The 27,920-nt window shown below is 36.3% G+C and overlaps 1 protein-coding gene across 2 annotated transcripts in view; it reads left to right on the top strand.

Annotated features, from left to right (window-relative positions):
- The window catches only part of LOC145770460 (uncharacterized), a 36,377-nt gene extending 8,686 nt beyond the window's left edge, over nt 1–27,691 (top strand). For both annotated transcript variants that reach the window (XM_082582117.1, XM_082582116.1), the window contains 14 exons: nt 2,800–3,025; nt 3,131–3,227; nt 9,826–9,975; nt 12,210–12,377; nt 13,985–14,085; nt 16,170–16,242; nt 17,486–17,544; nt 17,666–17,812; nt 18,999–19,112; nt 21,029–21,177; nt 21,627–21,782; nt 24,234–24,448; nt 25,739–25,838; nt 26,208–27,691. In XM_082582117.1, coding sequence (XP_082438243.1) covers nt 2,800–3,025; nt 3,131–3,227; nt 9,826–9,975; nt 12,210–12,377; nt 13,985–14,085; nt 16,170–16,242; nt 17,486–17,544; nt 17,666–17,812; nt 18,999–19,112; nt 21,029–21,177; nt 21,627–21,782; nt 24,234–24,448; nt 25,739–25,838; nt 26,208–26,258 — 1,806 coding nt within the window. In that variant the 3' untranslated portion in view covers nt 26,259–27,691. The remainder of the gene's footprint in view (nt 1–2,799; nt 3,026–3,130; nt 3,228–9,825; nt 9,976–12,209; nt 12,378–13,984; nt 14,086–16,169; nt 16,243–17,485; nt 17,545–17,665; nt 17,813–18,998; nt 19,113–21,028; nt 21,178–21,626; nt 21,783–24,233; nt 24,449–25,738; nt 25,839–26,207) is intronic.
- The last annotated feature ends 229 nt before the right edge of the window (nt 27,692–27,920 follow it).

The raw sequence follows: 27,920 nt of genomic DNA, 5'->3' as shown, positions 1-27,920 counted from the left end.
TCCCAACACCGACCTTCGCTCATCACTGCCCCTAAGCTTGTCTCTCCCATCCCAAGTGCCCCAGTGAAGCGATGGAACTTTAGAAAGGCCAACTGGAATCGCTACAGCCTCATAACCAATCAAAATGTGGCGGAACTACCATCACCTTCTACCGCCAACGTGGATGAGGCCTACCAAGACTTCTGCCGTGCTATCAAATCCGCAGCTAAACAAGCTATCCCTCGCGGCCGCCGAAAGAACTACACGCCGTGCTGGGATTCAGAGTGCGAAAATTTATACCGCTCTTACGTTCGTGCCTCACCAGGTGCTGCCTCTACCTCAGCCGCAACAAAACTGCTCGATCGGCTAGACTCACGGAGGCTAGAGCGATGGAAAAACACCGTCAACACTATCGACTTTACACACTCTAGCCGGATAGCATGGAGTACTGTCAACAACCTTACGGGTCGTTCAGCACACCCTTCCCGCCAATGCCCCGTTACTGCCAATAACATATCATCAGAACTGGTGAAAAATGGGACCTACAAAATAGGCGATCGCAAGTTCTCCAAACTTGTAAAGAGGGAAACGTCTGATCTCTGGAAAATCCCAACACCAGACGAGGAAAGCATCTCTGATGAGTTTACGTCAGATGAGTTCACCGCTGCCCTACAATCTACTAAGACCCGTAAGGCCCCTGGTCCCGATAACATCTGCCCCGAACTTGTACTCCATGCTGGCACCGCCATGAAGTCTTGGCTGCGAAAATTCCTGTCTTCCTGCTTATGCCAACTCAAGATCCCCAAAATTTGGAGACGAGCCAAAGTAGTCGCGATCCCTAAGCCTCATAAGCCACAAGAGGATCCAAAGAGCTATCGACCTATATCTCTTCTCTGCATCCCTTTTAAAATCTTCGAACGTCTTATCTACACTCGAGTCGAACCAATTATAGACCCACTCTTGCCCCTGGAGCAAGCTGGTTTTCGACGTGGAAGATCTACTGTGGACCAAGTCACTCTCTTGACTCAAGACATCGAAGACTGCTTTGAGGCAAAGAAGAAGGCTGGTGCTGTGTTTCTTGACCTCACAGCTGCATACGACACCGTATGGCACCAAGGCCTCACCTGCAAACTGCTCCGCCTGCTCCCGGACAGGCACATGGTCCGCATGATCATGGAGATCGTTTACAACAGAAGCTTTACTCTCACCACCGGAAGTGGTAAACCAAGCAGGTTACGACGCCTTAAGAATGGCGTCCCTCAGGGATCTGTCCTGGCCCCCCTTCTGTTTAACATCTACACCCACGACTTAACAATCACGGTATCCGCAAAGTACGCCTATGCCGATGATCTGGCCATTCTACACTTGTCGAATCAATGGCAAACATTAGAAGGGACTCTAAACCAGGACATGTCGACACTTTCGGCATACCTCCAGAGATGGAGACTGAAGCTCAGCGAAACCAAAACAGTGACGACAGCCTTCCACTTAAACAACCGGGAAGCAAAGCGCGAGCTCAAGATCAGCACCAATGGAAAAACCCTGCCCTTCTGCCCAAACCCTAAATATCTAGGGGTAGTCCTGGACAGGTCGCTCACTTACCGTCAACATTTGGAGTCACTACGCAAAAAGATCTCAACACGCACAGCTTTGCTAAGGCGTCTGGCCGGCTCTGGCTGGGGAGCCGGAGTTGATACCCTGCGCATTGCCACCATCGCGCTAGTTCACGCTCCAGCAGAATACTGTGCACCTGTCTGGAGCCGCAGTGCCCACTGCCATCAAATCGACACTGCCATAAACAACGCCTTGCGTATCGTGACAGGATGCCTGCGACCTACACCATCGGAAAATCTCCCTGTCTTTGCAGGCATCCAACCAGCTGAGCTTCGTCGCGAAGAAGCCATCCTGTCTCTCTCTCGTCGCGCTACGAACCCCAACCACTTGCTCTACTCAAGTCTCTACGAGTCTGTGAACGAGAAACCTCTGCGACTGAAATCGAGACACCCATTTGTACGTGCCGCACAACTCCTGATGAAAAGTGCTGAAGACCAATCCATCAGTGCGGCTACGTGGGCGGACCACCAATGGAGCTCGGAGTGGAAGAAGAACTCCTCAAGACTCCAAAGTTTCATCTCCGACACCAGCCACCATCCAACCGGAATGCATTTGCCAAGGAAGGCCTGGGTGCGGCTCAACCGCCTGCGTACTGGCGTCAGACTATTTCGCTTCAACATGCACAAATGGGGGATGGCTCCATCCGCGATCTGTGAGTGTGGCATGGAGGAACAAACCGTAGACCACACCATCTGTAACTGCGCCATCTACCATGCGCCAAATGGTGTGCGTGGTCTGCGTGAATTGGATGACGAATCAATTCAATGGCTGCTTGACACCTGCCCAAACATCTAGACCGCGTCGCCGCCACTGCCCAAGGGTGGTAAAAGGCAGAGCCCCTCGACCCTTGAAGTGACGAAGAACAAGGTTCAAACGAAGAAGAAGAAGAAGAAGAAGAAGTATGATCATACTGAGGATGCACTTGACATGACATGACATGCACTTGACATGATCATACTGATGATGCTATAACTTTTTAATCGAAATTGATTTGTGATTACAAAAATGAGGCTGGTAAACTGTTTGTTGCGTTGAGTAACAGGACTGATTTATTTATAGCAAAGTCGGATGCTCAATGCTCCCAGCTTTGACTGTACAAAAAAATTCTAAATTTTAAGACAACTTCTCACCTGGTGTTTCTGTGACCAACTTTACACGTACATGCAGGGATAAAACTTATTCACAAAAAAATGTGTTTATTAACAGGTCAGTGTAGTGAAATACCCCAATATTTCAACCGTTGGCCATTATCAATCGGTTGTCAACTTATTGAAACAAGAAAACTTCCAGCTGAATGAGCCGTCACAAAACCGATTGTCTTCATTCCTCGCTTTGCCAAATCGTCGTCACGTGATTAACGTTTTTGGCCAATCATGTTCCGGGAATGGAATAGCGGCCAAAGCGGTTGGAGAATGTATTGCACCAATTTCAAGTGAGGATTTAATGATATTGAAAGAATTATTTATAATTTCTTGACATTCTCCATGTTCTCTGCCATACAGTATATGAATAAGTTGTTGTCATGTGTTTTGTTCAGGCCCCTCATCAATACCGTCAATATCTCTGGGCAACTCATCAAGCAACAGTTACATCGTTTCAATGAGATTTGCTGATGAACTTAATGGCCCAATCAGGTACATAGACATAAAGAAGCTACAGTATATCAACTATCACTTATTGTATCTTATTATACTTATTACTTATTATACTTATTATATAACAACTCATTAAAACAATGAAAACTATTAATACTACAAAAAGTGCTCAATGCCAAGCAAAAAGGCAAAGCAGAGCGAATTAAATCAAATATAGTTATTACTATTTGAAGCCTTTACAAATTGTTTCACCTAACGGATCATCAGAAGGTCTGAAAAAAACATGTAAACAGTAAAGAATCGATAATTATGAAAAGATATTAAATATTACAACTGTAATTTAATCTGCCAAAAAAAACTCTAAACCTGTACTTCCTGATAAGATATTAAAACTGTAATTTAATCTGCAAAAAAAACCTCTAAACCTGAATTCCTGAAAAGATCTTTTCAGGAATTTTTTCAGGAATTCAGGTTTAGAGGTTTTTTTTGCAAATTAAATTACAGTTTTAATATCTTATCAGGAAGTACAGGTTTAGAGATTTTTATTGGCAGATTAAATTACAGTTGTAATATTTAATATCTTTTCATAATTATCGATTCTTTACTGTTTACATGTTTTTTTCAGACCTTCTGATGATCCGTTAGGTGAAACAATTTGTAAAGGCTTCAAATAGTAATAACTATATTTGATATAACAACTCATTTGTATTTTTCCAATGGAATACCTATACAAAAAATAATATGGTTGACAACTGGTTATGGTTATCAACTTGACAACTGAAATGAGTAGCCTAGTAACCTATAGCTGTATATGGCAGTAGACTTGATAACAAACACGCCCTATTACCATTAGTTAAGAAACACAAGGTAAGAATATTTCATAAAATTGTTTGCTAAATGTTAATTTTCTTAAATTTTAGCTTTTGCTCATAAGCCTGGCTTGAATGTTTATTATTTCATTTTTGAATATTTCATTATGAGCTTCACAATTAGTGCCTTGTCATGAGTAGTGAAGAAATTTCTTAAACATTGTTGGAGCTTGGTAATCGATCTAGGGAATTAATTAATAACTTTTCTTACATGGAATGCCAGTGACATTAACACTTTGAATTTTACTAGTTTTGAAAATTAATACAACACAGCTTACTTCTGATGTGCTGCTGAGTGAATGATTTTTATCTTGTGGCCTAGTCAAGAATTTAGAAACTCTGTCCTGTTTTTCAAAGATGCGAGCATTTTATTGCAGCAAGCCCGTGGTACTAAACCCCACTTTTACGTTAAATTTTTCCAGTTAAAATCCTGGATTTGAAATCAGAAGAATCTAGTTTTTTTGTTTTTCAAACTTTTCGTTTCTTTGTTTGGTGCTATCCTGTCAAACGATTGGTATGAATTGTGTAAGAGACTACACAGAATCTAAAAGAACCATTAATTTCACTAAAAGAATAGTTTGCTGTTCTTCACATGGTCACGTGCATTGTGGCCACAATCACAGCTAGAGCTATTGCAACTATGAACGCCGGTCGACATACAAATTTTCTACACATTTGTTGGCGGCTTGAGCATAATGCATTTGTGATGACATAATCTATACATGTGTAGGCTACTCATTTTGTTACTCTATACAAAGAAATTAGAAATATGTATTAAGAACGAATTACTTAATCAAATACTATATTTCCAAAACAAATTAGCCTAATATTGCTAGAACCATTGGAATTTACATGGCATGGAGAGAGCGGTGGTGAGGGCAATGAGTCGTGTGAAGCTTATAGACAAAAAGCTGCGAGGAACTAATAAACTTGCTTGGGTTTCAGTGTAATGAGAATGTTGATAAGTTGGCGAAAGCGACTAGAATGAGGTGTTAGATGCGTGCTTTGAGGAACAATAAAGATGAAGGTTTGAGAAGATCCGAGTAGATAGTCGTAGTAAGCAAGAAGGGCCAAAGAAAATATGGGAAAATAGTTAGAGAGGAAAGAAGCAAAGTCGGTTTAACAAGAGATGACGCTTTGCATAGGCGGAGGCAAGGTGTAAAGGAGACTGCGACTCGTCGAGGTGGATCCGGCCATCCTCGGTATAGGGGACGGAGATAACATCGGGGACGACACCGGATTCAAACTGGACATAGGCTACATATATAAGAAAAAATTCCGGTTTATTTTTTTGCAGAAAAAGTAAAAATACAGCAGCTCAAACATTCAAAGTTGCTTTGTGATATCGCTTCAACGCTTAGCGAAGTTACAACGATGTAAAATTAAGCGTTTTTGCGTTGGATATAAGTGTAGAATTTTGACGCGAGTTCTACGTTAAAGAATATCTTTCTCACTGGCGCCAAACAGTGGATTGGATTATTGTATGCGTCGCTTAGTTAATACGGTTATGCGCCTACAACAGACAGAGAAACAAGCCAAGTAGATTGAATCTGAACACGGTCTTGAATTCTGTTAGTTTATTGTGGCAGAAAGGTTGCAAGATCACAAGGTCAGAAGGTCACAAGTTTGCAAGTCACAGGATCACAAGTTGCAGGTCGCAAGTTCACGCCACTAGTTTGCGGGTCGCAAGTTTGTTTAACAAATTTAGTGCGCAGATATGGGCAACTTCAATCTTATACAGAGATGGTGGGGGACAGTTTAGTCGACCCAGCAGAAGCAGGGCTTGAAGTGATAATCCGTACAAATAATAATCTAAATAATAATAAGTCGTAACTGTCATACAGCAATTGATTCTACTAGTGCATCTTATTCAAATAGAATACAAAATTTACAATTAGTACAGGGTGACCCAAAAAAAACGGGCCCCAACTCTAATTGGCCCCGTTTCTTAGTGTTTCGTCCGAATGAAATGAAACTTTGGTTATAACTAGTTTATTATGTTCAAAGCATCACATCAAAACACTAGGGTCTTTGGCCTTTTTTTCTCTGTTCTACAGCATGTGTTCTAGATGGCCTCAATTTACCTCCGTGCATTTCTTGAGACGAAGCACGAAGTTGTCCATGACGTTCTTACAGACTGACTTGGGAATGGCTCTCATGTCCTCCATGATGGCTTCCTTGAGTTCCGTGATGGTTCTGGGTTTCCCTGCGTACACTCTGTCCTTAAGATAGCCCCAAAGGAAAAAATCTGGGGGGCTGAGGTCCGGGCTATGGGGTGCCCACTCAAAATCAGTCTTGAGACTGATCACTCGGCCTCCGAAGTTCTCTTTCAGCCAATCTCGGGACAGGTTTGAGGTGTGAGAACTTGCCCCGTCTTGCTGGAACCAGAACTTGCTCATGAGCGACGGGTAGAGGGTCTGGAGCTCACTCTTGAAGGTTTTGAGGACCTCCACATACCGTTCCTTGGTGACTGTCACTGCTGCGCCAGATTCTTCGATGAAGATTGGTCCGATGATGCCTCTGGCCGAGATTGCAGTCCACACATTGCACTTAGGAGAGTGCAGGGGCTTGGTGGCTACTTCAGTGGGTCTGGAGGACCCCCAGAAGACATTTGTCTTGGAGTTCGCCTTTCCGTCAAGATGGAAGTGGGCTTCATCTGAGGTCCAAAGGAGGTTAAGGAAACCTGGTGTCTCCTCGATCTTCTCGAGCATCTTGACTGCCATAGTGCTCCTCTGCTTCTTGTCTGAGGCTGTAAGGGTCTGCATCGTCTGTATTCTGTATGGGTAAGCCCTGATATCGTTCACCAGCACTCTCCTGCAAGTCTCACGGGACATACCGAAAGACTGACTTCGTTTACGCACAGAGCGTTTCGGACTCTGCTGGAGAGACTCCCTCACACTTTCGACCAGCTCGGCTGTCCGCTTCTTGGGACGTCCCGAGTGGCCTGGACGGTTCTCACTGGCAGCGTTGAGGTTCTCTACGGTCCCATACTTCTCGAAGTGGTCCACCCAGTTCTGAATTCTGCTTTTGGATGGAGCCTTTTCACATTCGAACTGATGCATGAAACTGTGCTGGGTTTTCTTAAACGAGCTTGTTTTGTAGTAAAATTTAACACAGTGTATTCTTTGTCCCAGCTCCCACTGGGGTGTTGGTGTACTCACGGTCGTTGATTATGCCATGTCCTATAAAATAAGGGCAATCGGTGAATAAATAAAGGAGATATGACATAAAGTGTACGCGGGGCCCGTTTTTTTTGGGTCACCCTGGTAAATGGTCAAGAAATATTTAACATAAAGTTTCTCAATTTATGCTTAAGAGTTAAGATTTAAACATCTCGTTTTACCAAATGCAGCTAATACAAAACTGAACGGAATTTCTGGTCTATGCTCTCAAACGTTCGCTTTGCTAAGCCTTTTATGCTGATATTGCAAAACACAAAGAAGATGCGCTATATAAAGACAATGATAAGAAAAAATAGATTCAGTAATATGCCTTGGTTGAAGAAAGCAAGCGGATAACAATCGTTCGCTAACGTTCATACAACATCTTTCAAGATGCGGCGAAAGCTGCGAAGAAATATTCTGCTACACCAAGTATTTACATTCACATACAGACAAACGACATTTAGACGTTGAATTACCGTTGGCCGTGCTATGCCAACGTTTAAATGGATGATGAAAAACAACGATTAATTTTCAGCCCACAAGATGACATAAAATTGTTTTTTTTAGAGCAGTAGAAGTTAAAAATAGTGCTTTAAAACAGCACACTACAGATACTCTGGTGCCGTTTCATGAGTCACAATCCCTTGCAAGTTTCAGTTTCTCGTCTAAAAACTGACAGCAATTACTTAAACTTGTTTTTCAGAACGAATAAAAAATTGCTAAAAATGTAGTTGTTTTCGTACAATTCGATAGATCACCAACTCCGTGGAAAGAGATATAAGGATAACCCTTTGAGGACCATAAACTTTTGAGACATGTTTTATTGAAATATTGATGATTTTTACTACAAGTTTATCACTTTAAAGAGGTATTTGAAAAAAAAATAATTTTTTTTTATTTCAAATAGAAGTTACGCTGTGGTACATATGTGTACCATTGGTCCTTAAGGGTAATGTGTTTAGTATCATTGCAGGTATGGTTTTACACAGTGGCGGCTGGTGCTGTTTGCGAGCAGTGGGGCTGCAATGAATAGTGGAGGGGGGGGGGCGAAGCCTGCTGCTGAGTTCGCCGAAGGCGAACGACTTCGTGGAGGGTCTGGGGGTCTCCTTCCAGAAAAATTTGAAAAATCACATCAAATTTGGTGCGTTCTGAGCATGTTTTTACCCCAAATTTTGAAAAAATGCATTCAAACTTTGTTGAAAAGTTGATATTCCTAAGCTGTATTTAAAAAAAACCTAATAGTATTGCTTTGAAGACAAACTTTACGAGTATTGAGCTTAGTCTTGACTAGCCTAGCCGTTGCATACAAGGTTCAAGTGATTTGGAGATGCCCTAGGCTGGACTAGCACTTCCTATAACCTGTTGAATACCCTACTCTACAGCTAACACTTCTACATTCATGGCTCATCGCTACTCTGCGAAATAAAAACTAGCTTCAAAAAGTCTGTGAAGTTATTCGGTTAGGTGGGGCTGTTTTCAGAGGCTCACACGGCGACGACGACGAAAATCATAATTGCTTGCACAGTAGGCCTATTGACATAATTCTCGCCAAATTATTGAAAATTATCAACCGGAAGTAATGCTATCAGTTAAATTTACCTTTGCATGTAGATCTAAAATACATTCCTAAAATATTATGTGTTATTTATATTAAAATTTCAGAACAACAATCTTAATTTTTAAGTTTTTCCCACATCACTATATCCTTCCATCAGACTAGTAGAATTTACCCTTCAGGACCTTTGGTACATATGTGTACCACAAAAGTTTACCATTGTCTAGCAACATGTTTTTTAATTTTTTTATGGTTTTACTGATGGGATAAGTCAGATCAATCACTAAACATTGATGTAGAATAAAAATTATATATTTTTTTTATTTTTTACTTGTCTTGTTGATCTTTCAAAGTTTACCGCTTCAAACCTTGACTAATTCAACAAACAAAACCAGTTAAAGCAAAGCTAAAACAAAATACAATTTCCAAATTTTGTTTATTTATAAATAGATTATCTATTTAAGAAACGTTTAAAGACAAATACTTTTTGATAACTACAAGAAAATGATTAGACATCGTGGAAAAAGTTCATGGTACACATATGTACCAACTGTCCTCAAAGGGTTGTAAACACAAGCTTTATGTCTTTAAAAGTAACGTAATAATTCTATCAACACGAAGCCGCGATTAACGTTTCAGAGATTTTCTTAAAACAACAAAGAATCGCTTGTTCGGCTGATATACATAGACTGCTTCATAGAGTGGCTGCTACTTGACATGATATTCAAGTCGATTATAAAATTAACAATAAGGCTTGCATCAAATCAGTGTAAAAACTATCAATTTTTCTGTTTGGGGAAACAACAAGACATGGTACGAATCTAAAAACAACCTGTTTACCAAAAAGTCTATTTTTTTTCAAGATCTTATTTTTGCATGTTTGCTAATCATAAAAAAAACTGGAAAAACTTCAAAATTGTGCTTTCTGCAACACGATCATGAATCTAAACCAACTTGTAGTTTTCATGTTTTTGTTCGTTTGCAGTTAGTTTCCATGGTTGTGCATTGTACTGTCAACTTACCTTACTGTCCTTACATTATTCACACAGCTGTTACTTCGTTGTTATGCAATTTGCTGACTCATCCTTGTCTAACAACAAGCCAGCAAATCTTTCGCAATCATTCCTCAATGATTTGGAGTCTACTAACTCATCAGAAGCGAACAGCGGACTTCCTTATCTGGCCTTTGCTGTGAAACAGTAAGATTTAATTGTAAAACATAACATAGTGACATACTTTATCAACCTATTGTATATATCAGAGGTAGCCAACCTGTCAGAGACCAAGAGCTTCATTTTAGCAGTAAGGGCAAAGAGCCGCATGATTATCATGTACATCATACACAGTCTCATCGTCACTATCTCACACATGTACCCTTACTCAGCTATATTTATTATAAGTGTTACATACAAACATGAAAATGACAGAAATTTATAAACCATGCGTGTTACATTATTTAGTTGGACTCTTGGCAATGCTGCTCAATCAATGAAAAAAAGAGGCATTGAAATGCGCTAACGGGCCCGACATTTGAGACAGAATAACATGCTATGGCATTCAACAAAATATATATAATATAGTTTCCTAATCTCTTAAAAACGTTTAGTTTTCATCCCGATATTTTTGTTACGAATCAATCTAACTTTACTTTGCAAAATGCAGTCTACTTTTAAAATGTGTGAGAACAAGACCTGTCACCTAATCACCCGTCAAGTTAAAACATTCTCATCTCGCGTTGCCGTGTGTAGTTAATTTGGCGACTCCCAGTCTTCCAGTCTTTTTCTTCGGATTGTTACTTCGTAGAGTGTTGGGGAGTGTCAAGCCCGCAGCGCAATAACCTTTCTTTTTGAGTTTATTGTGTAGTTTTTGCTTCGTTATGTCAATAATGTCAATATTGGACTATTGTTTTCTGATGTAATTGCATTATTTTATGTCCGATTGCAATTGCCATTGTTCAATTGAAACAGTGCTCATTTGTTTCTTCACACACTATAATAGTACCTTCACTGTAATTGCGCAGAAGGAAATCAAAATGCGAAATGAAAGGTTTTGGTTGGAAATCGACTATTGTCAATGTTGCGCACCTTCAGAGCGGCAGGCTCGAACGACAATTGTGATGGTGATGGTGTACACTGAATTAAAATTTTAAAGCCGACTGATAGTTTTAGAAAAGTGGCTAAGCATTTCAACGTAAAGCATTGTGGAGTATGAAAACAAATAATTTGATAATTGAAAGACTACATTATGCAAATTGGTGATGACAACAATTTTTATTCTGCAATGACGTTGTCAAAGCTTGTAATGATTTTATTCCACGGATAACAGTAACATCTGAGTCGGCACTTGCAAACATCGGTGCTTTTTAGTAGATTGATGAGTTAACCGAACTCGACAGGCGATTAACCGTATCTGTTACTGGCGTAGACCTTATGGTCTCGCCCTCTGCTAATTCAGCAATTTCACATAGAAGCAGTGACGCTAAAACCTGAGATTTCTTGACTTTTACTTTTTTTTCTTGCCCCAAATTTTAATCCCGATAATGTTGGTATCGGATAATTGTGAAGTTCACAATAAACCTTTTGTCTAACCCAGTTATGAAATGCAAGAAATTTGCTTATATTCAATAGCGCGATTGACAGTTTACTATTAGCGTGCGGTTTCATTTTGTGTTAACGCGACGGCGCTATAATTCCAGGCAGCAAAATCCGTCATTTTTACATTGATTCAACGTCGATTTTGCTGTCTGGGTAGGGAGTCGGTCTCTGACGCGATATGAGTCATTCTTTGCTGGCAGAAAATAATTAGGAAGGTAATTCGTAATCTACGCAAATTGCTTTGTAGTGCAAAAAGTGCATGGAATACTGTTTGCACAGAAACGGAAAAACAAAATTGATGAAATTCTGTGTTCAATGCCAGAAGACTTTCAAAATGAAATGTCAACTGAAAAAATTGATCAAGAAACGGCGAAAATTGGTCTAAAACCGAGTCTTTATCACTTTTTCTACCTAAAATACACAATCACAAATATATTTTGCGAAACAAATTGATTGAAGTGATAGATAAGGCTTTTGACCAACGGCATACTTTTCCCGTTGTTATTTGATATAAGCCGACGGAGTAATTAGCAATAAGAGAGACGTAGACCTGATGGTCTCGGCCAGTAACTCTTGCCGCCAAAAGGAAGCAGTGACAGATACGGTTAATAGTGATTATAAGAGCGGCATAAGACGGGAAAAATGCTCTTGAGCAGAGAGCTTGCCAGACCTGATATATATAATTTTAACATGACTCTACAGGACTCCACTGGATTTGGAAGAAAACTATTTCAATCTGGGAATTTATGAAAATGTTCTGCTGCACTGTTACAGGGTATCCCATGAACTATTATTTTTGTCCAGTACAATAACATCTTCTCTCTGACTTCTCGTTGCAGATCGGAAAAGCAAGGCATCGATTTTACTTTGGGCGATAACAACGTGACTAGTTGTGACATCACTGGAGGATCAGGAAATACGTCATTTTCACGTCAGAACCGCAGTTTGCCCACTGGCAGGGCGTACGCAGCAAGAAACTTTCCTGTTGTGCAAAACAAAAGCTACTCGTAAGACATACGTTAACTTAATACTTGTATAAAAATAGTAATCCTAATCAAGACATTGTCAGAGTCTTTACAAGCAATACATCAGTTTTACATGATAGAACTTAATATTATTAAACATACAGTACAAGTCAACAGCTGCTGTTTTTACATTAAGATGCATCTCTGCATTAAGTTTTATATTACAAAAAAATAAGTTTTTTTACAAGAAGTCACTTTAAATATGGTGATGTCGACATAGCTTTAAAATAATTGAATATATTACAATACTTAACTGCAGACAGTGCACACCGTTTCGACCTCCCGGTCTCATCAGTGCAGTAGTTACACTGGAATAATGGCCATGAAGATATATATATCTCCATGTGACATTTTCCCATTTGTGGTACCTAATCAGTAACCAAAAATGGTACTACTGCCAACCTTGCCAAAGTGCTCAAACTGCAAGCAGTGAGCTTTGCGCAATTACAATACTTATATAATTATTAAACAATAAATACTATCAATACTACAAAACAGGCTCAATGCCAAGCAAAAAACCAAGCAGAGCGAATTAAATCAAATATAGTTATTAGTCTCTAAACCCTTAACAGCCTGTTTCACCTAAAAGGAGGATCATCAGAAGGTCCTTATTCAAATAGAATCTATTTCTATTTGAATTCTATTTACATTTATTTTTTTTATTTAAGTATTTTATTTGAACACGGACCTTCTGATGATTCTCCTTTAGAACTATAATAGACTAATAACTATAGACTAATAACTATATATAGACTAATAACTATATATAATTAATATATATTATAACTGATTATATTACTTATTTGAATTGTTAGAAATTTTACTTCAACTCAACATGGTATTGCATGCATGTTGTGACGTTTTTTATGACAGTTCAAAACTAGTTTGGCCATGGTTTGAATTTTCAAAATGATTGTCTTCAGGAGAAAGATAGCGGTCATGTAACTAACAAACACACACCACACTTGCACTACATGGTTGGATCAGTGTCGGGCCCGGAATTATGGCAGTTTATCAGTTTACCCCCAAAAAATAACGCGAAAGACATGCAATTTTTTCAGTTTCGCAAAGCTTTCTTTCTCTTTTTGCTCGCTTATTCCTTACAAATGCCTTGTTCAAGCACTCACTTCGAGAGCCAAAGCAGCGTTGCTTGATACCACGGTTTCTTTGTGAGCAAAGAAACCGCGATATATATTTGTGAGCGTTTAACCTAACGAGCTATCTGGGTGGATAGTCTGCTTACTTCTTTGGACTTCAACCTTTGAACTTTTTAATTTTTCTTGGAAATTTAGTTTCGTTTCAACTTGTTTTTGCATTTTTCTGGCCTGAACAACGTATGACTTGATATCGTTACCAATATCATTCCAGATATGTCACTACCTGTCGAGTCGAAAAGTTGTAGTGGTATAATTATGTGAAGTAAATACCACGCTCTTTTTAAACAGCGTTCATATTATTGTGGTTCACATCTGCGGTGGTCTATTTTTATATGCATGTAGTCATTAGGTGATTTTTTTTTACTTTAAAACATTCTTCGCGTTATTTTCACGGTATTGTTTAGGATGTAACAATTGTTAATTGTTCTTTAGGATGTATGTCATTTCGTCAACTCCAACTCAAGATGGAAACATTCTGTTTGCATCTAGTAATGCTACATATTTTGTAAGTCAGCCAAATGTTGAAGAAACAGGTAAACCGAAAATTGATGGTCTGCTAAAATAATTAGAGTGCCATTATTAACTTAAATCCATTTAGTTCTGTCTCTAAATATTTAAAGATAAATGAAGAGTCGAAATTTTAACCTACGGTACAATGTCAGATGGTGCTTTTTCATTTTTAACCACTGATATTTGAATGGGAATTAGCCTTCATGGTTAAACAAAATAATAGTATTAGGCTACAAGGTTGAATAAAGTTTCTTTTGTGAATGAAACAATTTGTGATCAGTTTTACGCCATAATGACAAACTTTCGAAAAGTTATATTTACAGCACCCCTGGATAGCATTATGTCAGTTATGCGAGTGCCTTTGTGAACAAAGAAATGGCAAGAGCAAAAACGGCGATTCTAATGCCGGGTTGTGTACTTAACCCCTTTATATCCAAACTTAGATGCACGTAGAAATGTATTCATTTGTTTGATAATCTTACATTGGCTACTGACACTCAATATTTTGGAATATATGTATATATATTTTTTTTTTGTATGTGTTCCCATTTGTTGGAAGTCGAGTTTAATGAAAATTCGTATGTTTTTTCACTATGCGTTGCAATGTGTAAAAAAGTAATTAAAGTCACTGATGTTGATGTTACCACGCCAATGGTATAGGTTTAAATGCGTATGTTTTACAATAAAAAAAAATTGCAGCAAACCAAGTACACTGTCCTTGGCCCAGATTGCAGTGGTTTAGCACGTTAGCTTGTGGTTTAGCTTTTACTAAATTTTGGCCGAGAATGTTCGTATGACATCTCTTCTGAAATGCAAAAGTTTCATATTTCCACCATTCTCCTTGTACAAGCGCGAAGCTGCAACTAACGGACATGTTAAAAATTGGTGAAAAGACGCCACCACCACTTATTACTTCGCAGTAGAGGTCGGTCGTCGGTGAGAAATCATTCAAGGAGATCGAGTCTTCCCATGAACATATTGTTATTTTGTCACCATCATAGGTTTCTTGCAACGGTTGGGGTTTGCCTTTAGGTATTGTTTAAGACAAGGTTCTATTTTTTTATGGTATTTTAGCAGCTTTCCTTCCTTTTTGTTTTCATATTATGCTGTTTGTTTCGGAGCAATCTTGCTGGTCTTCCAGGTTTAGATGGAATATCTCAACCTTTCCTCCAACCTCTTGTACAACCTGAGTTTCTATGAAATCTTGTCGTTATCTTCTTCATCTGTAAAGTTACCTTGATTCTTTGGGGGTAAAACCACCAATTCGAAATCTTCTGTTTCACTCATGTCATCGAACATATTCAGTATATAAGCTAAAATTCGCCTATTCCTTAAATTTTAAATGAAGTGTCATCCTTGAATGTTTACCAACCAAAATTCCGCAAAGTTCAAACTCCAGCAAACAACCACTGCTTACACACACAACATACAACGAAATCACCTAGATCTGTAGCAAATCCACCGTTGTGACACAAACCTATTTGTAAGATGCACTTGTTGCTTCGATTCCTCCAATGCGCTGTATGAAAACGCAATATAGCATAATCACGAATTTCCAAAGTTCCAGTATGGGAGCATCACAAAATAATGTAAAAAAATATATCTTATAATTTTTTGCACAGACATGAAAAAAAGGTATGCATGTACTCAAAAGGCTATGAAATAAGATTACAACTCAAACTATTATTTCCACTTCTGGTCTTTCAATGAGACATTAATGTGAGACGATCCCAAAAGTCAACTTTTTTCTGAAATTCAGAGGCATTCTCAGTCCTAAGATAAAGATTTCCACAATTCATCAATTATTCCCTGCATAAACATAGCGCACTTTACGAGTGGCGTTAATTGTCACTATGGATCTATTACTGCCTATGTAAGGTTCACATATTTGAAGAGTGCAATATTAAGGAGGAAGGTTTGATATGTGCATGTTTACAATGATATAATTGCTTTGAGTAAAGTACAGTATTTGGTTACAATGAAGATCTTAACGGTCGACTACAAATTATATATTTTTGCTACAGTAGAGCATGTTATATTAGTATTACTTTATGTTGTTATTTTGTTATGATATTCAAACTTTTGATCTAAAAATTTGATGTTTCAGAAAGCAAAATATGGATTGCTGGTCTTGTTTCGGCAGGTGTTGTACTGTTTCTACTAGCTGCTTTTTTAAGACGGTGAGCACAAAATATGTTACGGTAGTTATGGCAAGCTTACAAAAGCTAAAATAATCTGCTTACGCGATGCAGTAGCTGACTGTGTAACACAATTGGATGACTTTCCTGTTGACAAGTTATGCTACAAGTATCCGAAGTACAAAGATTTTGTGGACACATTTTTGAAACACAACTGGCTAAAATTGAATATATCCTCAACTTAAACTTACAGGCAATGTTGCAAGTCAGTGAAAATCACATTAAATATCACGAATAAAGTTCACGTGTGCTTCTCTTTCAAGTTAACAAAGCAATACCGCAAGTTAGCGTTGGCTAACTGTAAACTTGGCAAGCATTTTACACTTAAGGTATATGAGATGAACTACCAAAAATACTCATTAATACTAATATTAAATAATACTGATTTTACCCCCTCCCCACTGGAATTTAGGGTTGGCTACGCCCTGCTTGGGGTATATAGAATGAGCTACTGCTACCTAACTTTCCACGATAAATTTTTATTGTCACAACCAAACTTTCACTCGGTGACAGAAGATTTAGTGCAAGTAAATGCAAAAGCAAGGAAGCTAATTGATTGATTGAATCTTGTGTCCAACCTTAATCATGCTATTAAGTGTCCGGCCCAAAATACGTTCTTGACAGAAGCGTTCGGACGCACTTTCTAGCGCCTTTGCATCCGTGATCTCAGTATGTAAAGTACAAGTGTATTGTTGCGACGCTTTGTGACGAAACAAAACAATGATCGATTGCTTGTTTCTGTTCTTTTCCGAGAATATTTATTAAATGTTTTGTTTTTCTTCTTTATGTACCATGTCTGTTCCAGGCTCAGGCGTTCATACCTAGTTCTTTCCATTTATCTCGTTATTTAACTACGTTCAAAATCGTTGTGTTGTAACGTGAATTGATCCTTGAGGTTATTGAGAAAAGTGAGACACTGTTTTTCACGAGCTATTTTTTCTTTGATTTTTCCACAAAAAGCAATGTGTTCTAATTGTTCCTTCTTCATGACATGGCCAAAAAAAAATTGTTTGTCGCTTGATGATGTTTTTCAAGAGGATTCTTTTTTGAGCGGCGTTTAAGTATTTATGATTTTACACAGCTTTTGATCTACTTTCTGATCGCTCATTGAAACATGCTTAAAAATATTGTCAAATACAATTTAAACTAAGCAAAGATTTCGTATGACATTTTTTTTTTCTTTACTTTTATTTTTGTACCCAAGCTCTATTATTTTGTTTTGTAGAAGAATATCAGCATCAAATTCATCAGCAATCTTTTATAATTCTTCTTGTGATCAGCCAGGTAAGTAGCTTACTATAGATCTTGATCAAATCTTGCAGAAGTCTTTATATGAGATATTCAAATGTTGATTCTATGTAATTGTAAACAGGAGCTGACTATTTAAAGCTACAAATTTTTTCAGACAAATCAAAAAAACCTTTGGAAATTCCGTTTAAAAATATTAAACTGCTCAACAAAGTAGGAGAAGGGCATTTTAGTGAAGTTTGGAAAGCAAGAATTTCATACAAAAACTTCAATTCTATGGAAGCTGCTGCAAAAATAATAAAAGGCAAGACCGTATGCTTGCATGTGATATTCTATGGAAAAAGTTTATAAAATATAACCCATTCAGACCCATACCAGGCTAGCGATAACATACAAAACTGCTCCGTATATACGGCACATGACCTCATAAAAATTGTGTATTTTCCTCGTTGCCCGGTTGCAATGTATGCTGTATATCCCTCTTTGTGTGCCACCGTGTTGTTTTTAGACTATGTACAAAAAAAATTTTGAAATAACCATTCGATTCTACAGACTTAGTACCAGTAGTCGTCACGATAGTGTTGCTGTAAACAGCGACTGTGTTACTATATTGCGTTGGCTAAATTCGTAAAAAAATTCAATAAGTTGTCCTTAGACACGTCTGATACGAAAATTAGATTCATATTGAATAAATACCAGATCACATACTTGAAATTAAGTTCGCCTACTCTTATGTTATTGAGTGAGCATCATTGCGACCCGTCTCAACATTATTTGTCCAGTGCATATTAAAAAGTTTCCCACCCTTTTCTACAATCTTGTTGAATTCTCAGAGATAATTATTATTTATGCAGTGCTGTTGCATTATTGTTGTCAAGCCAAAAGTTGTATATTGAGCTTTATTAATGTTGTTTGTATTAATATGCGTACAGTATAATGTGTGCTATTTGAAAGATAATTTGATATATATGAAAGATAAAGAATTATTTGGCCACATTGTGAGATATCGACATTCGCCAACTTGAACAAGTATCTCTCTTTGTAACCACAAGAATAATATAGAATAGCACCTGTGCATAAAAGACAACATTGTAAAATATAGCTTGCCATTTTTCAATTAATGCAACTGTTTTCAAAACAGTTCAATATACATTTATTACATACATTTATATATTATAATACATTGATAGCACTGATGATGAAGACAGTATAGTTTTTAAAACGATTACTGAACGTAAGTTTAGTATATACATTTTAGGCTTTTTATTTTTTTGATTAGATGAATCAGTCTTTCCAACCATTTTGCTCCTATAAGTTCAATTACCCTATGTTGTAAAAACATGCCTGTGTGTACAGTAATGTGTAAATATAGTGTGACTTGGAAAGTAAATGGTTGCTTTTCTAGTATAATTTCTAACTTGGTTTGCTAACCAACTGTTCAACCATACATGTTTGCCACAATTGATGCGATATAGCGTTCTGCAATTTAGGAGCTCATTTCACCTTTCAACAGCGCGAAGAATTTGAAATGGAATTGGAACTCATGAATCAGTTGGGACAAAATCCATTTGTCATTCAACTTTATGGGATAAGCCGAGATAAAGGTCAGTAAGAACAACAAAATAAACTTTTTTATATTTTTTGAGAAGTTGGTGATTTGATTAATCAAAACTTTACTGCAGGGATTCATAGAATTACAAGATGACAGACTAATCTATGTTATCTTGCATGTGAAGGGTAAAGTAATGCCTCAATAATCTTACATTTTTAGAAAAAGTTAATGTTTAGTAATATATTTTTTAAACCTGGAAGTTTTATTCAAGTTAAGTTTTGTAGTTAAATTGCCTTTCTGAATGCAAAGTCAAACAAATAAAAAGTGCTTTATCTCAATTTTGAATTACTTTAAACTTCAAGTTGGTTTTATACAGGTAAACTCTGGGTCACTAATGCTTTAAAAATGTCAAAAAAATACTGTAATTTTTTTTTCAATATAAAAAATATCTGCCAGTACTTTACCATTCACTTGTCAAATAACGTAGTCTAGTTGGTCATCTAGTCACTCTTAGAATCCTTCCTTTGCTGACTTGCTTTGCTTTAATCGTTTCAGAGCTACATTTTCGTTTGGATAAATAACAGAAATTGTCAATGTAATATTGTTTTGAAAAACACTAATACTTTATACATTTTGAAAATAGTTGTAGAAATATTTATTACATTTAAATATTTATATATTATATAATTAAATCAAATATAGTTATTACTATATTTGATTTAATTCGCTCTGCTTTGCTTTTTGCTTAGCATTGAGCAGTTTTTGTAGTATTAATAGTTTTCATTTTTAAATATTTTAAGTATTAATATTTAAATATTTATATATTTAAATCTTTATCATAGTTGTAGAAATATCACCATCATAAACTTATGTGGCGAAGGATCAATTATTTAAAAGGGCACAGACGACAATACTGGCAGCATTTTGCTTGAAAATAAATATGGAAAGAAGCATACTCGCTGTCGACTTTTTCTGCGGAAAAAAAATGAAGGAAAATTAATGGCCTAAAGTTGCGACTGAGTAGTCTTCAAAAAATTTCAAAAGAAATGGTATAGGGAAAACGAAATAATGAACATATTTGCAAAACGTAGGCATCCCATCATAACACGTCATGTATCTCATGGACACAAACATTAAAACATAGAATGGTGTAAAACTTCCCATTGAGTCCATCTATCTGCAATGATAAAAATACAAGCCTGAGAAAATGATGGTTTAGCAAGTTATCACACTTGTTAGTTGCTAGCATGTCGGATTTTCAATCAGACAGGAAATACTGCAAGACACTCAGACTGAGTAAAATGTTTGGAAAATAAATGATAAGTTGTATGACCGCAATAGAGCTGTATAAAAAGCAACCTACCATTGCTAATAGGCTACTCTACCATGCAACACAATAGAAATATTTTTTGTTATCACAAGCAGTTGTATAATTAGCCGAGTTAGAGTAGAGCTACATTTGTTGTGACAGCAAAGTGTTGACAACTTTTGAAAAACAGGACAGCATAAATGTGTACTTACTGGCTATTCCTTTTCGAATTAGGTGCTCAATCAAATTATCAGAAAAAATGTTAAATTGAATCGTTGATATTTTTAATGATTAGAAGTGGAAATCTGAGAATTTAGCAGTAAAGATCAAAAAAATGTTAACGCTAACTAGCAGCTTGACAATGAAGAACACCAACAGTAATAGTCCATTCTTACAGTAGACGCAAATTCTTTGCCTCCTTTTGTTATTTTTAACTAAACCTTCTGCAACCAAGCACCAACCAAACTAGGCCTACTGCCGCTTATAAGTGTTGGCAATTAAGCTTGTGATCTAACGCCATGGCCAGCAAAAAATAGGCATTTTACAAAGATCGTATATCAGAATATAATTTTATATGACATTCATAAATGGTTTCATTTTTTAACCATGTGGTTTCAAATATTTTTTCTTTTACATTGGGTTTTGTGTTTTTGCAATAGGTAGAATCATAGCTCTCATAGAACTTGTCACGAACGGAGATCTTCATCAATTTTTAGTGAAAAATCGACCTGTGCCTCCCAAAGCGCATAAGCCAATATACTCAATTGGAACCATAAGAATGACCGAATTTTCGCGAGATATTGCATCGGTCAGTTCATTATTAGTTTGCAATTTTATTCCAATACGTTACTTATTTTATTGTTGCTTTATACAATTTCGTTCGAACGCTTGTATTGTTGCTTGGTAAAAATATAGGGTACGAGCCTATTGTGTGATTAATTATAGTAAATTTCTTGCTATACACAGTTTCTTGCAAACCGTGACATCTGAAGTTCTAACAAGAATACAGCTCAGCAGTTTTAGTGTGTGCATATGAAGGCTTTCTATCCACTTGTTAGATATGCTTTGAGATTTTTATATGCAATAACACTTCACCGGCAGTGCTTGTTGACATTTCTACATGTCAAACTTGTCAGGTATATATACATAATTTCAAACTTCAAAACCTTTATTGGTACTGAAAACTGCTGATTTAATATCTCGAAAACGAAATTACAATTTTGCAATATTTCATCAAGTTGTGCAATTGTTTCACAGGGAATGGAATTCATATCCAGCATGAATTTGGTCCATCGTGATCTTGCTTGTAGGAACGTATTGTTGACGGAGACACTTCGTTGTAAAATATCTGACTTTGGGCTTTCACGTCAAGTCAACAAGACCGAAGGAATTTACGTCAAACTTAACCTCAAAGTAGCTAATTAGAAAGTTTCAGTCATTGTTTCGGATGAGTGTTGTTTACAATCAAAATTTTAAGTACCAATCAACTGGTCCAGATCCGTACCCAATCTGGTAAAGATCTGGACCAGACAAAGTGATTGACTAGGAATACTACCAATTTGTAATCTGTAGGTTGCTGGAGCAAATGGGATGCTTTACCCGATAGAAACTAACATATGACATATTTCCCTGTGAACCAGCTGACTGCAGTTATTCTGACTTTTCTAGAACTCAGCCAGAGAGTTGATTCTTGCTGTGAACTTTATCTGATAATTACAAAAAAACAAAGAGTAATGATAGAGATGGAAATCGAAAGCACGTTATCAAAATGACTACTTCCTTAACCCTGAAACCGCCAGGCCACACTGCTGACGTCAAAACGTTCACTTAATTTACTTTCGTGCACGAGTTGCATGACTGCAATTAGCTGAACATCTTCCCGTCTGATTAGTTGACAAACCTCATCTGCTGTAGTGCCCTGCAGATTACAAATACGCATACAGGCCAATTGTTATTAAAATTACCAAGTACTGCAAAACCAATAAATGTAACGTTGTATATAAATGCGTAATTGATTTGGAGATCGTTATCCTCAAATTAAGAAAGTTTCTTTGAGGGCTTGACATCCTGGTAGTTCCACTTACTTGCAAAGGCTCAAGCCTAGTTACGGAGTTTGACAGGGTGCAGTTTCCGATTGTTGAAGTGTTTTTGGTGAATTATTCCATTCACTGGCAGCTACTGAATGGAGAACAATCCTTGAAATGTGTTGCTTAGGTGCACACCGAGAGATAATTCTTTAAATAATATTTCAACACAACCTGTGATCTGAAATTTATATATATATTTTTTTTTGCATTTTTTATAAAATTATTTAACCTAATGTATACTGCATTAAAAAATCTTGAAAACAAACAAATATTTGCAAATTTTTTACAAAAATTGAGTTTGCTAGAGGAATGTATTTTCTCTAAACACTTTACCACTGGATTTGTGTAGTAATTTTCTTTATTTTTCATGTTTTAATGTCATAATATTCTTTGCGTAACCAGGGATTTTTACGCGAAGCGAAGTACGGGATGCGAATGCATTTGATCAGAGTAGACTTAGGTTATCATATGAAACAGTGTTACCAGATGTTTCTCAGTAAAAATTTATTTTTAGTCACCTCAGAAGTAAATCATTACTTTCCATTAAATCTATCCTAAAATTTGAAAAACTTAATTCAGTTATGTAAAATTAATGCTGTTCGAAGCAATTGGGCTACAGTCTGACAATACAACTTCACTAAATGAGCTACTGCCACCTAAAATAATCAATTCGTCAAATAAAATGACTGTCAAATTCGTACATTCATTAATTTTTGATTGAGTTTATTATTTTATTTCAAGCTGTAATTTCTTCAGAGCTAAGTGTGTCAAAAAGTTACTAAAACCAATTTTTTTCGTATCCACCTCATGACCACACTCCCGCATAATTATGACAGATTGCTACCACCTTTTGTGTTTGTTCGTCAGTTGTTGCTTGTACGCAGGTCAGTGCAGTTTTATTGAATTTCAGTCATTTATTATTAACATTTCACGAATAATTTTGTTTTGTTTAGATGAATTAAGATATTTTCCTGAAGAGAGCAGAAAGTTTTGCCGAAAACGTTTGAAATTATGTGTCTATTTCATTTGTGTATTAATTTTGAATTATGCAATTCAATGTTATTAAGTTGTTATCGATTGTCTGTCTAACGTCAACAACTATAACTGATGGGTTATAAAAAGACGGCTTTGGATTAATTTTTAAAAGTTTTGGTTTAGGTTTTAAATGAAAAATTTGCTTAGTCTTGAAATAACCATGACCAGCATTGTCACTAAAAACATCTGGCAACACTTTTGCATAACGCACCCTCCTCTGAGCAGATAGTTTCGAACTCCCTATCCATGGGGACAACAAATACTTAAACGTTCAGATTAATTTAACTTACTTTAGATACTGATTATAAAACATTTATGCCTCCATAAGTTCATCAAGTTTTGTGAAACAGCACTTTTTAGAGAGGTTTAGACCTAAATTTGTTTGAATTGACTGTAACATTAAATTGATGGAAAGTTTAATACTAAATCAAACATAAAAATTCATTTCTAATTAACTTTCAGCCTTTTTTGATAACATTTTATTTTTTATTTTCCCTTTATATCTTAAATTTTTCTGAAGTTATTGCGACAGTGCCACATTTTTTTCAACTCAATAACTTACTTAGGTCACAAGCACGTTTTAACGTTCGCGTTTTGTCGCTTCTACCTTTTCCTTGACCTTTGCTATGTTGACGTGTATTGTTTTTGATATGATGGTCAGAAATAAAAAAACAACTGAACTGAACTGATCCATTGATGTCATGAAAAATATTATTTAAAATATTTTATATTATGTTACTAGAACGCAAACCTGCCCAGCCGTTGGATGTCACCTGAGGCCTATTTCGACCAAACATACACCAGTGCAAGTGATGTCTGGTCGTTTGGAGTGGTCATGTGGGAAATAGTGGCATTTGGTTACACCCCGTACAAGAAGTTGAGTGGAAGGGAATTACAAAACAAGGTTCTACAAGAAAACTACAGATTGGCTCAGCTCCACTATTGCCCTTTTCAGTTGTAAGTTTCTTTTGTAGTTTTGTCTTATTTATTCCTTACGGTATACTATGAGTATCAAAAGTATCAAATATATTTTTAAACCATTTGTACCTAAAACACCTGTTGTGTAAATCGAACAGTTGAAACTGCAGGAAGATCTATTTGGGAAAATAGTCTATAAATCTCTAACTAGTTGAGTTTTGGAAACAAGTCCCAGAAACAAAATACCGGGTAGAGTAGGTTTCATGTAAAGGAACAGGTATCCAGATGATTTCTATTTTCAGCACAACATAGTTGCTATTGAAAGTGATTTTTTCCCGATGAAATTTGTGAAGTCACAACACTGTTTAGTTTTGACAAGCCAACCTTAATAGAAACTGCTTTAGCATCATATCTGCACCAGAATATTCAGATATTTTGCAGCCCAAGTGGAGACTTTTGAAAACTAGATTTGCAATATGCGACTCCAGCATGATGCAGGTCTTGCAACTCCTACGCTATCACAAACACTGGCGTTTGCATAAAAATAAAAGATAAAAAAACGTTGAAAGAAATTCAACTTGCTTTATCTAAAAAGACGTATTTTGGACTTAACCCTATCTGTAGCGACACTGGGCTTTATGAGGACCCCCAATCTAGTAGTAAAATATTTCACAGAAGGAAATATGATAGAAATGTGAAATTTCTTGACTTTTAGTTTTTACTCTTTGCGAATTTTCTAAACCTAAACTGGTCATTTTTCTACCTTCCTGCCCTTCACAATAAACATTTCGTTTCAGGAGGCCAGAAATTTTTGTGCAATGGTAGTTATTATGTTAATGTTAGTGCAATATAAATGTTATTGTCAGTGCAATTACTTTGAAATGTAAAAACGCCCAAAAAAGGCTTAAATTTGTGAGCAAAAGTAATTTTTTGTTTACTTCAGTTATAATTCATAAATTTCAATTTTGAAGCTTTTTTTGGGAAATTAGAATAAAAACCGACTTTCTGACGTTTTTTTGATATTATACACTTTATTTCAATAAATTTGTTGGGTAAAAATTTAATTTCTATACGCGCAATATACATGGCTAATATCTTGTTAAATATTTTAGCTCTGTGATTTTCATTGCTCCCGTTACTAGCGATTAGTTAGCACGGGGCTAAGATAGCCCGTGACGTGCTTTCCACGTACGAACACAGCTTGTATTGATAGGGTTAAGTAGTTCTCCATTTCAGGTCTTTGATTTCCGAAATAGTATCTATTTTATAAAGTTATATCTTATTTTAAATACTAACATAGTAAGGACTAAGAAGTTGTTGTTTTTGCAGGTACAACATAATGCAATGCTGCTGGAATATTAGTCCTTCTCAACGTCCGACCTTTGCAGAATTACGAAAAGAGTTAAAATCTCTTGTTGATGTAATTGAGGTGATTAAAATTTTTTTTGCTTCATCTAATGCAAATGATATTATTCAAAAACAAGAATAATAAAAGTTTTCACCAATTGAAAAAATGGCCTAACTTTACCTCGGTTCCTTCATGTCTACCAAGCGTGGATGGTGAAAGATTTGGAAGGACCGGTACTGATGAATGATGCAGAAGTTAAGGAGAGATAGAATTTTTTTATCAGCAATTGACACCCATACAATAAAAAAATTCGTTATCCCTTTTTTAGGTGATACAAAACAGGTAAAAGTGTCGCAGTCAAAGATTTTAAGAAGTGCATTTAAAAGCAACTTTTACAAAGATTAAGCATGTACCATGTCATCAAATCATACATTTTTAAATATTTCACAGGACTATCTACCAGAGCACGAAGACATTGTGAAGAAGGCGAACTTGCACTAAGACATACATGAAGGATTTGCTATTGCATGAAAACAAATTTACTATTTTTTGTCATCCAGAGTTTAGTCTGACTCTGAATGAAAGTGGAAAGTCTCCCAGGCCTACGTCTATCTAATACGAATGTTACGTATTGAAACAAATATTGAATAATGACAATAATTGGGTACAAAATAGCAAATACTGAATACACTTATTATTATATAAACATGTATTGCAAATAAACTTAATTTCGTGTTAGTCAATCCAATCTCATACAACTAAAACGTTGACTTTGATCTGCTAGAATAGATCAAAAGTTGTCAACTGTGGTTAAATCTATGTCGTAAGGGTAAATTTCGCCTGGCAAAAGATATAAATTATTAAAGAAGGAAATAAAAAAATAAAATATTAAGTACCTAAAGTCTGGCTGAAAAGGCGGATGAAGCACAAAATGATGTTGATACGTTCAGAAAGTTGAAAGTGAAAGCAAAACAGTTGAGATTTTTTGGGATAAAACGTCATCTTCAATTTTGCTGAAAGCAAATAACATAAATAATCCAGACAGAAAATTTTCAAAAATGTTAAAATGTTGCACTATTGTGACGAAGGGGTAAAATATAATATTATGTGCATCAATTAAAAACAAATAAAAACGAATCAAAAGATAGAATTATGAAAGTATAAATTAGAAAGATTGACATTTTATGATACCTTCTCTGATCACCTTTCATTTTCACTTTCAATTGTTGGACATATCTATCAAGTACTGAACATAGCAGTAGGGTAACATTTTAACTGTTTTGCAACTTTGTTATTTTGATTACTTGTGTTGTTTACTTTCAGCTTGATTGTAGATGATCTAGCAGATTTAATTGGTTTATTTAGCTGTTTAAGATTGAACTGCATCGCGATATAATAAATTGTTTTACGAGACATGTAACGGGGTCAATTACATCGAACATTGCTGTGAGTTTGACACATGTCCGCAACTATTTCTTTTATTTTCTTGATTTTATGTTTTGCAATTAAGTTATGAATCCTTGAAAGCCCGGAAAGGTATAGGTGTTGCACATGTCTAGCTCTTTTTCTCTAGTATTACCTTGAATACTTTATCTATTTCCTTAATTTTCTATTTCCTATTTCCTTACCGTTTGCACTGGATTGCAAACAATAAAGTGATTAACGACTTGCCATGATTGATTTTTAAACCTTTAAGAAGGGATTGTTAGTTGTGATAATAAGTATGTAGGATGGAACCTATGTACTTCGTTTCTTAGTCAAGTTTTGCTTGAAAAAATGTTCACCAACTGTGTATTCTATCAGACGAGAATGAAATTTTTCATAGATTGCATTTCCATTTTAACACTAAAATATTTAGAAGCTACGTTTCAAAACAATTTTGCTAAGTAAAATTTAAAAAATTGTATGACACAAGAATACTTGAGACCTGTTGAAAAGTGTTCAATATTTTGTAGGTAATGCGTAAGGGGCTGTCGTAATAAAGTTAGATTGTTGTGCAAATGCCAGCATTTGATGAATGCAAAATAGCAGTACCATCTTGTTTAGTTGGTCTTATGTAGGTTTAGGCAGGATAATTGAGCATTTATATTAAGTGGGCGGAAGGCAAGGAAGCCTAGGCAAGGATCTTTGATTGAATAAAAATGTTTTACTGAATGTGGCGCT

This window comes from Aplidium turbinatum, chromosome 5 (assembly GCF_918807975.1).
Source record: "Aplidium turbinatum chromosome 5, kaAplTurb1.1, whole genome shotgun sequence".
NCBI classification, from domain to species: Eukaryota; Metazoa; Chordata; class Ascidiacea; order Aplousobranchia; family Polyclinidae; genus Aplidium; species Aplidium turbinatum.
Note: the sequence above shows the minus strand (reverse complement) of the source record. Positions and strands in the feature narration are given on the sequence as shown.